The sequence below is a fragment of the Neovison vison genome, chromosome 3, assembly GCF_020171115.1.
Source record: "Neovison vison isolate M4711 chromosome 3, ASM_NN_V1, whole genome shotgun sequence".
NCBI classification, from domain to species: Eukaryota; Metazoa; Chordata; class Mammalia; order Carnivora; family Mustelidae; genus Neogale; species Neogale vison.
This window is the reverse complement of record NC_058093.1, coordinates 59,650,800-59,663,382: the sequence shown is the minus strand read 5'-3', so window position 1 is coordinate 59,663,382 and position 12,583 is coordinate 59,650,800. Positions and strand designations below refer to the sequence as shown.

General features: G+C 35.8%; 1 protein-coding gene across 4 annotated transcripts in view; it reads left to right on the top strand.

Moving 5' to 3' along the window:
- Positions 1-12,583, top strand: part of KCNH7 (potassium voltage-gated channel subfamily H member 7) — a 486,469-nt gene that overhangs the window by 404,440 nt on the left and 69,446 nt on the right. For all 4 annotated transcript variants that reach the window (XM_044242214.1, XM_044242213.1, XM_044242215.1 and 1 more), the window contains one exon: positions 952-1,377. In XM_044242214.1, the coding sequence (XP_044098149.1) occupies positions 952-1,377 (426 nt within the window). The remainder of the gene's footprint in view (positions 1-951; positions 1,378-12,583) is intronic.

Here is a 12,583-nt window from a genome sequence, read left to right as displayed (position 1 = left end):
TAGGACTAATTACATTTTTGGGGTCGTGAAATAACATTTTTGCTTTTACCTTTGTTATTGAAACTTAGTCTAAAGTTACCAACTCATGAACTTTTCTACTGGGCTGTGATTCAGGTTTAGTTCTCATTTTTTTCAGATAAACTAAGATTTTACAAGATGAACTATTTTAGTCTACCCAATGTCTTATCATGTAAAATAAATCCCAGGGCTTAAGTGTCCACTGGTGCTAATAATCTTACAGCATTTCCAGATCAATATTCTGAACATTTCCTTGCACCATTGTCTCTTTGTAATTCTCTACATGTGATGGAGGAGTTTGAGTGAAAGTACATTTGTCCCAGAATAGAAAATATTTTCTCAACCTTTTAGGAAAGACTCTTTTGTGTTTATTTTAGACTTATGTGCCTTTTTTTCTAATTTTAAAAACAGATTGCAGGTGAGAAAATTATAATTAGAGATTTGAATGAGTTGCGTTTAATTTATCAAGGTTTAATTATAAATTAAACATATATAAATTAAATATGAACATGGATCCAAGTAGGCTGCTTCTGTTCATTACAGACAATCCTTTCTGAGGTTTGAAAACTGAATTACTCATATAGCAGAATGGTTTTATGATTTTCTAAAAACAGCCATATATTTTTATTTCTGAGTAGTAGTATGTTCCAAAGAACCAGTAACCACTCCTTGCTATTTCAGTGACAATACTCATTACTTTTCAGTGAAAATAATATTTATCAAGAAAAACGACTGGAGTTTTCTGGGGTCAAATATACTGCAGAATGGAGGTTTATGTTGGGTCCTTTAAATGTATGCCATTTTCATACATACTTCACAATTGCCTGCATCCTGCCTAACAGATTTTAATGCATAATTACCTTACCTTTTTATAGGTCAGGAGATCAAATAATGACATTTTTATGTAGTGTGCTATTTTCTTTTTTTGCTCAGGTCCTCTCTTTAGGAGCGGATGTCCTACCAGAATATAAACTGCAGAGCCCACGCATCAACAAGTTTACAATATTGCACTACAGCCCTTTCAAAGCTGTCTGGGATTGGCTTATTCTTCTCTTGGTCATATACACTGCTATATTCACGCCCTACTCTGCAGCCTTTCTCCTCAATGACAGAGAAGAACAGAAAAGACGAGAATGTGGCTACTCTTGCAGCCCTTTGAATGTGGTGGACTTGATTGTGGATATTATGTTCATCATAGATATTCTCATAAACTTCAGAACAACGTATGTAAATCAGAATGAAGAAGTGGTAAGTGATCCGGCCAAAATAGCAATACACTACTTCAAAGGCTGGTTCCTGATCGACATGGTCGCAGCAATTCCATTTGACTTGCTGATTTTTGGATCTGGTTCTGATGAGGTAAGTTACTTCAGAATCTTATTTTCTGAAAGATTGCTATTACAAAAGTGAATCCATTTCAACTGAAAAAAAAAAAAAATCCCACAAGAAGTTGCTTTACAAACTTCCCGTATCTCAGAGATGAACTTCATCTCATTGGAAATGCTATAAAATGAAATGACATAATTTTGCCACTGCAAACACTTCACAATTCTCTCTGTTTTTGTTAAGAGATACTAAAGACTATCTTTCAACCAAGAAAGTAAATTTTTGGAAAAATGTTTCATAACACATAACACATTTCCAGGCTATAAAATCTCCCATGTTAACTTCATGGATATAAAACTGTCCAAGTTGATGATGTCTCTTTCTTTTTTGACTCATAATTGTGGTTTGAGACAGCAGGAACTTATTTCATGTTCAAATTATGTGGAAGAAGCATCTTCTAAAATGTGTTGTTCAAAACTCTTTCTCTTGGGGCACCTGGGTGGCTCAGTGGGTTAAGCCCCTGCCTTCGGCTCAGGTCATGATCTCAGGGTCCTGGGATCGAGCTCCACATTGGGCTCTCTGCTGAGCAGGGAGCCTGTTTCCCCATCTTTCTCTGCCTGCCTCTCTGCCTACTTGTGGTCTCTGTCTGTCAAATAAATAAGTAAAATCTTTAAAAAAAAAAAAACCTCTTTCTCTTAAATAATATCTATATTAGAAAATAACTCTTGTGTTCCCAGTATCTTATGAAGTTGGAAACTTCAAGGAAATATGACAAGTATATGTACAGAGCATTTTCTGGTTAAAGTCCATAACTTTAACCAGATTCTTAAGGGGTTCTTTGATCCAAAAGCAGTTAAGTTCTCCAACAGCCCCCTCCATTTAATTGCCATGAATTCTTATTGTAAATAATCTTCCTGGATTCTGTAATTGAATGACTTACAGAAGATGTGAAAGTAGTTCTAAGGGAGTAGCTTGAGAAAGATAACCTCAGTGTGTTTAATTTTAAAAATTCAGGGTGCTTTTCTACCTGAGAGCCCCATCTTTGCTTTTTGTTCAAGAGGAGGTCAAATATAAAATGCCTCCTGCAGATGTTTGCTCCCTGACCATAAGAGAATCCTCCACCACCAAGAGGAACAATTGGTTTGGAAGTAAATTATCTCCTGTAGATCATGCCTGTTGAACTCTGGGCAGTTAAGAACAGGGCAGTGAAGGGGCACCTGGGTGGCTCAGTTGGTGAAACATCAGCCTCTTGGTTTCAGCTTTGGTTGTGATCTCAGAGTCCTAAGGTGGAGCCCTGTGTCAGGCTCCATGGAGCGTGCTTTAGAGAATCTCTCCCTCTCCTTCTGTCACTCCCCAGCTCATTTTCTTTATCTTTTTCTTTCTTTCAAATAAATAAGTAAAATCTTAAAAAAAAAAAAAAAACAAGTCAATATGTTCTTCCTGGATTCTACAAACCTTACACAAAGCCTCAAGCCTGACTCTCCTCATCTGTAAAGATAATAATATTAATAATAATAATATTACTTCCCCACTTACATTGTTTATTTATTTTTAATTTGAGACTCTAATGAGATGATACACGCAAAACTTAGAAAAATAATGAGAAAAGGTTAGTTGCTGTTAAACCAGTTGAACATTTCATGTTAGATATTCCTAACTTCGGTTGTTAATTAAAAAGCAAGAAAATGAAACACTTCTTGGGGCGCTTGGGTGGCTCAGTGGGTTAAAGCCTCTGCCTTCGGCTCAGGTCATGATCCCAGGGTTCTGGGATCGAGCCCCATGTCGGGCTCTCTGCTCCGCGGGGAACCTGCTTTCTCCCCCCTCTCTCTCTGCCTGCTTCTCTGCCTACTTGTGATTTCTCTCTGTCAAATAAATAAAATCTTTAAAAAAAAAAAAAGAAAATGAAACACTTCTTGATACTTGCTTTTATGAGTTTCTTAAATGGGTGATCCATGTACATACATCAAATAAGTTCTTACTGATAAAAAATAAAGTAAAATCTCATGCTTTCAAATTTTAAAATATGTACACCAAATTAAATTTCAACGTGGTAGAAATAAAAGAATGAGTGAAAAAATAAATAGGTTAAATAGGATTGTTAGGGGAAGTTAATTTACTGATGAGATTTCATCAATAACAATCAAATCAGTATTTGAGTATGCTGATTAAAACCATTAAGGTAGAATTTTTAGGATTCAACTTTTGATTAGTTTACTTCCAGTTACTATATCACTTGAAAATAATAAAATTAAAATATCTGATTTAGATAATCACTATTTCAGACTGGACTTCAAGAGCTGAAACAAAAATTAATTGTGATTCACATTAGTATAGGAGGAAATAGTTTCTGGGAAAAATGGTGTCTAGACTATTTTTTTCCATGTAGCATCAAGAAAAAGGTGAAGTTTGCCTCAAGGAAAGCAATACAACTTCTCTAATCCCATGTGCTTTCATGGGTTCTCCGATGGTCCCAAACATACTCTTCGTTCTTTTAAGATGTGATATGATATCGGAAGAGTTCTGACTTTGGACTTAGACCTGGGTCTGACTCTCCTCTTTGCCACTTACTTGTTATATTTTGGCAAGATATTTAACTTCTTAAGATTTCATTTGTTTTTCTGTAAAATGGTGAAAGGTACGTTATGATTTTAAAAAATAAAGCAGCACATATGAAAGAGTAACTCAGTACCAGGTATGTAGTAAGTGCTTGCTAAAGGTTACTCCTCTTCTCTTTCCCATCCCTTTGAATTAAAGTCTGTTTCTTAATGAAGTCTTCCCTTAAACTCACATGTTACCATAGTAATCCATAAATACCTTAATAATTCAGGTATTGAACAAATACTTATTGAGTGTCTATGATCTTATAGTAGTTATTTGATTAACTAGTTGCAGTTAGGAATCCTGAAGGAATGGGAGACAGGAAATATGTTGAGGACAGTTATTAGGTTGCAAAGCAAAGGAGCATAGGGCATATTTTAGAGGGAGGTATGTAGGCATCAAGGATAGCAAGGGAAGGCATGGGTCTGGAAGGCGGTTAGGGTGTCAACTATTGGGGTGAGTTGGCTATGAGAGGTAACAACAAGACCAATGATGAATTGGACTACTTTATACATTTTTCAAGAGTAACAAAGAAGATACTTCTTTTATATGCAAACTATATTATGTAACTATAATCAGGCTTTTAAAAAATATATATTTATTTGAAATAGAGAGCAAGTGAGGGGAGAAGCAGAGGGAGAGGAAGAAAGAGAGCCCTTAAGAAGACTCTCTGCAAAGCACAGAGGCCAATCAGGGGCTCAATCCCAGGACCCCAAGATCATGATCTGAGCCGAAACCAAGAGCCAGATGCTTAACTGAGTATCTGAGCTCAGTTGACTGAACAACACAGGTACCCCTATAATCAAGCTTTTAGTTAAGTTTTTCAATACATAGTGATAGTTCAGAATGATACTTTTCCAAAAGTGTATAATGTCTTGTAGTAAAAGTATTAAAAATATTTAGCTTCCATTTTTGTTTCTGGGGAAAAAAGAAGAAAAATGCTTCTAAAAAAAAAAGAGATCTTATATTCAAAGGAACTAATCTGGGAAGTTTCATCACATGAATATGAAAAAAAAAAAAGAAAACTTTTTGGGATATTTGACACAAAACTAAATGGCAAATCCTAAAATCATTAAGTTAGAGGTAACTCTAACAAGACATTATCCAGTGCAATGTTTTTCAGACTGGAGTATCATAGAGGTGACTGAAAGAGTTGGCCTGAGTTCAGAGGCCCTCAAGAGTTGACATCAGGACAGACTGATAAGACTCAGAGCCATCCACCTCCACTGTAAAGGATTAGTTTGATTGTATCTACTACACCAACTGGAGTTACATGTAATTTTTTTTTCTTTTACAAATTTTAATGAGAATTGACTTAACTCATTTTTCCATTTCCAGAAAGTGCTATGGTAACCTTTACTCAAATAGGCTCATTCATCCTGTAAGCATTTATTAAGAACCAACTACTGCCAACATGCTAGACCCTGCATTTACAGAAAGAATAAGACAAGGACCCCACTGTCTAGGAGATTACAGTCTACAATGAGAACAGCCAATGAGCAGAGAGTACTATCTGATAAATGCTTTAATAGTGCCATGCACAGGGGGACATGTGAACATGGAAGGGGGGTTCCTGAAAACCAGTGGACATCTTTCAGGTAAAAGGGGTGGGGAAGGCATGCCAATTGGATGGGAAGCCCATTAGAAGCATGGAACTATGAGGTGTTGGTTCCCAGTCCTATAGACCCAATATTACAAATATTTTATAAAGCCCCTTTTATTATTGTTAAATAAAAATCACAAATAGAGGGGCACCTGGGTGGCTCAGTAGGTCAAGCCTCTGCCTTTGGCTCAAGTCATGCTCTCAGGGTCTTGGGATCGAGCCCTGCATTGGGCTTTCTGCTCAACGGGGAGCCTGCTTCTCCCTCTCCCTCTGTTTGCCTCTATGCCTACTTGTGATCTCTCTCTCTGTGTGTCTAACAAATACATTTTTTTAAAAAGGTCACAAATAATATAGCCTTTTATTTTCATTTTAACATAAGGGTTGAATATATATGTATGTGTTTATATAGGTATATATGTGTATGCATACACATGTACAGGTAAATATGTATATCTATGCATATATTAACATATACACACACCTAGAAATCTCGTGACTGTGATAACAACAAACATGGACTGACATAGGCATGCTATATATACACAGTATACAATACCACAGGACTTGCTGTCACTGAAGATATAATTTTCTAGAACAGTAAACAATTCCTACTGAAGGTCCAAACTAAACAAGTTAATTATCTCTCAGTTTTCAAGGTAGCTAAATTCCTGGATATTTTAATGAATATTAAAATGTGCAAAAGTTAACATCTGTTTAGATGTAAAACCCAGCATTGAAGCTCAAAAAAAAAGTTTAGGTTTTGCCAATATGAATGACTGTGAGACGCTGAAAAGTTATATGGGACACAGATAATTTTTCTGCTGTTGGAGACTACTCCAAAAGTTATATGGGACACAGATAATTTTTCTGCTGTTGGAGGCATTATAGGACTACTTACCTCACTCTACTGGGAAGTAAGGAAAAATTCAGGAAGTGGTGTCAAATACTATAAAGACATAAAGTGGGATGAAGGCCGGAAATAAATCACTAAGTGTGTCAGTTCACTATGCTGAAGTGGTGTCAGGTCAGATGTTTGCCACAGCCAAACGGAAGTGGCTTCAGAAATTAACAGGAAGCATGTAGGGCCCCTTCTTGCTAGAATCTTGGTAATAAAAGCAGGTGGGAAAGGCGGTACTGGAAGGCTACACCTGGTGAAGGAAAAGAGTTACTGTTTTTGTTTCAGATTCTCCCCTTAAGAAGTTTATGAGCTGACAAGAAAAAGCCTTCTGATTCAGAATGACTTCCACAAGTGGCTAATTTGGATGAGGCGATTAGGAACGATTTGGGGGGAAGTGCCATTTGAGTTGAGACTTGACCAGAAAAAACTGGTCTCTTGAAAACACATGGAGAGCATTTCAAGCAAAAGAAAACACTACGGGGGCGCCTGGGTGGCTCAGTGGGTTAAGCCTCTGCCTTCGGCTCAGGTCATGATCTCAGGATCCTGATATCGAGCCCCGCATCGGGCTCTCTGCTCGGCAGGGAGCCTGCTTCCTCTCTCTCTCTCTCTGACTGCCTGTCTGCCTACTTGTGATCTCTGTCAAATAAATAAATAAAATCTTAAAAAAAAATTTAATGTTTAAAAAAAAAAAAAAAAAACTACTGAAAATGGCCCAACTGGGGAACAAGCTTGGTGTGTTAGAGCAGAGAGGCCGGTGGCAGCTGGGGTGAACCATAGTGAATTGGGAGTTGAGTGCTAAGACAGGAGGATGCAGTGACAGGGACCAAATCACATGCAACCGTGACGTCTGGGGCATTTGAGGTTTATTCTGGCTGCAGTGGCACCTTCCGAATGGGAACAACATAATCTAAGAGACAGTTTTAAAGACCTCCTGGCTGATGGTCTGCAGACTATTTAGTCAGGGTGGAAGCAGGGGAAGGCTTCTTCAAGGCTTCGAGCTTTTGCTATAATGCAGCAGGAACAAAACAGCAACAGCTTGGACCACATGGTGGCAATAGAGGTGAGGAGATAAAGACACATTTGGAATACAGTAGAGGGGAGCTGTTAGGCTTGTTGATGGATTAGTATTGTTGGAGGAGTAAGAAACAAAGCAGAATTAATGATGGTTCAAAGATTTTGTCATTTCTTTCTTTTTGTTTGAGATATTTTGGAGGATGGAGGTCCTGAAGCAACTTTCCAGATAGGAAAAACCTGGTGAGAAGAAGGTGCATTATGGGAGTGAAATTCCTGTTTGGTCCATGTGAAGTTTGAGGTGCCCATCAGTCATCCGAGTACAGATGGCATGTAGGCAAGTCAGGGACTCCATGAACAACTAGAAAGATATATATGTGAGTATAAGAAATAGAAGCGAGCTCCATTAAATTATGAATTAGATATAATCATGGCAAAGATTGGTTTAGACCAGTGATTCTCCCTCAGGATCATGTGCAGATTTTGATGTGGATCTTATAAAAGAGTTTGGATCATATTTGGTAGGTCTAAAGTAAAACCTTGAAAACTTCATTTTTAAAAGTGGCAGGAATTTCTGCTGTTTAGATATGCAAGATTTGGTGGCCTTATCTGGATCAAAGAGGAAGTCCATGTGCTCACAGGTGAACGTTTCTACAAAACAAAGACATAAATAATCAAGTAAAGCAGTGGTTTTAAGCTAAATATAAGGGCAGCCATGATTTCATCATTGCTTAATTCTAGCTGAATTATTAAAATGTTTTTTTCTATGCATCACAGCATCTCAGATGACCTTAGAGAAAACAATTTTGTCAATGTCAAAATAGTTAATTAACTATTAGTGTCTTCCTTGACAATTTCTCTAAATGGTAAGCTACTGTAATATTTCAGTTTTATTTACACTCAACCCTGAAGAAGGAAACCTATTTGAATTTAGGATCTATATTATTTTAGCTATAAAACATATATCCTAGCAATGCTGAGGATAGCTTGGCATATACATTTTTACTAAAGCAGAATTACACATATATTTTATATGAACAGAATTGCTCACTTTTTCAAAACACTTATTTAATGTTTTAGCCTAAGTAAAAGCAAATCTTCTACTAATAACTAGAGGATTTTCCAAAATATTAAGAAAATATGTTGAAGAAAGGAATACTGACAGGGGTGCCTGTCCGTCAGTTAAGCATCTGACTCTTGATTTCCACTTAGGTCATGATCTCAGGGTCCTGGGATCAAACTCCACGTTGGGCTCCCTGCTCAACAGGGAGTCTGCTTCTCCCCCTCCCTCTGCCCTTACCCTCTCATGCTCTTTTGGTCTCTTTCAAATAAATAAATAACATCTTTAAAAAAAGAAAAGAAAGAAATGCTGGGCAATAACTAGGCTTTCCGATGTCATTAGTATCTTCCTATTATTAATGCCATCCAGACAGACCAAGGAAGGAAAAGAGTCTCTATTTCTTAATTTTTGCATCATCAAATATCATGCCACCCATAGCAAATTGTCTCAATATCACTGATGCAAGAGAACAACATTATTGACTCCGTCTCCAAAAAGTCAACTTTTCATTACCTCCCTCAAGTTTTCCCATATTTTGCTTATCTGAATTTCAAATTTATGAGCTGTTAGAATCTAGAGCATTCTCTTTAGTTACAGACTTCATTAACGTCTTCCTCTCCGGAAAATTAGTATTTTGTTTGTTTGTTTGTTTGTTTGTTCGTTTGTTTTTTATTAACTACTTCCTTTGTGGACCTCTGTCCATTCCCACTTCACTGTTACTTTTCATGAATCCTGAATACAAACAAGGTCTTCGAAACCTAAGTATATACAGTGCTCTTTGAGGGGAAGTTTTAATAGAAAAGAGGAGTTTCTGTTGACATTGATATGTTTGTTTCATTAGTCTGTTAGATGCATCATAGAAAGGATACAAGGGAAAACTTAGCAAGCATCTGTATAGAAATTCTGATCACCTTGTCAGAATTCTTTCTGAACCTTATCTCTACAGCAGTTGCCATTATTTTGTTAGAAGTGAATTGCTAAAACATTAGACATACTAATGTTCAAATTTAAAAACCAAAATGCATTTTGAAGAACTGTATACATAATATATTCATACCCATGAAGTGACTGTGTCTCCATTTAGATAGTTCTTGGAAGTTAAGGCAGATGTCTCCGTTGACTTATATTTGAGGTTTTTGGTCATGCCTCTAAAAATCTGTTGTGGGGCGCCTGGGTGGCTCAGTGGGTTAAAGTCTCTGCCTTCAGCTCGGGTCATGTCCCAGGGTCCTGGGATCGAGCCCAGCATCGGGCTCTCTGCTCGGCAGGGAGCCTGCTTTCCCCTCTCTCTCTGCCTGCCTCTCTGCTACTTGTGATCTCTCTCTGTCAAATAAATAAAATCTTTAAAAATCTGTTGTATGACAAGTTAGAGACGCAGGGTCCCCAATGCAATAATTTTTGAACCAAGGAAATATAAGAACATTCCATAAAATAAATATGTTTTTCATTTAGCTGACCATTTATTCATCATGTATATGTGATCTTTTGTCTACAATTTGCTAGAGATGACAAAAGGTTCAATTTTTGGTTAAATATTTCTCAAAACAAGTCAAATTCTCTTTTTAAAATATAACATCCAAAATTTTTTATTCATTGTAACATTTGCTTATTACTATTTAAAAACATTTGATGACCAGTTTTCCATGTTATTGTAAAAAAAGAAAGGGAAAATGAGTTCAAATTGCAGCAAAATAGAATGTTAATTATAAACAAAATAAAAATAAAAACATCTTGACAGTAAAGGTTGTTAAATATTGGAGTGAGTTTCACAGGGAGGTTGTAAATTCTTGAGTTTGAAAGCCTCAGTTTGTGGAGGAATTTGTGAGGTTTGGTATGAATAAAGAAAGAATAAATTAGGTGATTTCCTTAAGGTTTGTTACATACTCAAAATATGGTTTCTTTTTTTTTTATTGTATTAGTGAATGTGTCCTTAGAAATATTGGAAAAAGTGTGACTCAAACTGAACAAAAAACTCAAAACTAGTTTCAATATTGTTAAGTTTTATTGGGTAAGCAATTCATGGAATGGTATATATAAGCGACAGAGCTTAGAGGAAATTGAAATAAAACCTGAAGCAAAAACATGAGTGTAGAGTTATGAAATGTGCTACTAAGTGTTCCCATTTCCCAACTTGTACCCAAATATTTCTTGACAAACAGAACAGAATGATGGATTAAGGAGAAATTTTCAGTGATGATTCATTCTTTCAATCCTGTAGGCAAAACTAAAGATCACATACTTATATTTCCCCATTTATAAATAAATAATTCTACCCACTTACTACAGGCAAAAGTTTTAGAAAGTAAACTTCTGAAATAAAGTATTTTAAATGTAAAATTCTTGAAAATGCTTACTTAAAATTTATTTTGAAAATTATTGAGCATAATATTTTTCTTATTGATGAGGATTTCTCAGTTTAAGTGTAACCGGATTTATTCTTAAGAGAATTGTTTGATAATAGTAAGAAGTCCCCTGTTCTAATTTCAGGCCTTCAGAAAGAATTTTACTTACACTAAGAAAGGATATTACCTCATCTACTGTAAAATATCTAGTAAAAAAAAAAAATCACATGGTCATCTTGAGTCTGGGTCTGGTATCTAACGTGTTTCTAAAATTGCAATTTTTTAGAGTATATATATTTAAAATAAAGTTTAGTTAAGAAAGTCATATTTAATAAAGGAAACTTACTTCTACCTCAGTATAAAAAAGTATCCAGGGTTTCATTTTATTTTTAAATTTTTATTTTTTTTATTTGAGAGAGACAGAGCACATGCCAGGGGAGGGGCAGAGGAAGAGGGAGAAGCAGACTCCCTACTGAGCCAGGAGCCTAACCTGGGCTTGATCTCAGGACTCTGCAATCAAAACCTGAGCCAAAGGCAGACACTTAACCAACAGAGCCACCCAGGATCCCTGAAAGTATCTAGGGCTTTAATAAACTATGATATGGGCACATTTAAAAAAAAAAAAATTTAAATTGGATGATACGCTTCAACCACCCAGAACTTGAATAATTTGAAATGCCAGGGGAAGAGTTATTTTACATTTTAAAAGTTATGACAAAGTACATTAAAAATAAAAGTCCTAAATAAGTATACTTTCTTTACTGTGGCATTCAGGCAGAAAGAGTTTGCAATATCATTCAATCACAGTTAAAGGAGTTCAGGTCTGAAATGGCATAGGTAGTAATGAGGCAGAGCCACGGCTTGCTAGAATTCATTATGTCTCCTTGGCTACAGTTCATGAACAGAACGAAAAAACAAAATACCTTGCTTCAAGCTACTGTAAACTAACTCACCTCTTCCTCCACCTTACTTACTATTACGACATCTTGCAGGTCATAATCACATAATCACAAGAGTCTTGTGAGCTCTTATGCTTTTTTAGTCTACCAAAAGTAATAATAAACAGTATTTTTTTCTAATACCAGTAAAAAGTTAAGAAATAACATCTAAGAGAAAATTTTTTACCTCTACTCTTTTGAAATTATTGCATAGGTTAAAAGATAATTTTATTTCTATTTTTAAAAATTAGAAAAAACCCACAAAAATAGATTTACATAATATGTCTGAAATTAGAAATTAGATATACTGTGAGAGAAATATATATGCCAAAAACATTCTAGTTAGCCAAGTTTTGACGTTAACTATAAGGTAGTTGTTGGTCTCATTTTTCATTTGCACATAATACAAAGAGAGTACATTGAGCTAAACAGTGGGGATTAATAGTCTCCAACAAATCAGCAAGAGGAGATTGATCATTCTTTAAGCTACTGTCTCTGAAATTTTGGTGCAATCGTTTTTCTCTTTTTGTAATATGGGCAAAATACTTTAAATCTTTAAAGAGATATTTAAAGAAGAAGAAAAGAGTTATTGCCCTCTTAGGTGTCATCTACAAGATATTCTGTATGCAACAGTAGCTAAGGAAGAATACCCAGGTGTGTTAGCAGCATCTTGACAACAATAAAAATAAGATCAAGTCATTTGTTACATTGTCAAACAACATATGTGATTATTCTTGATTATATGTTATGAAATCACAAGAGAATGGCTTTGACTGTTGAAGTCAATTTTCA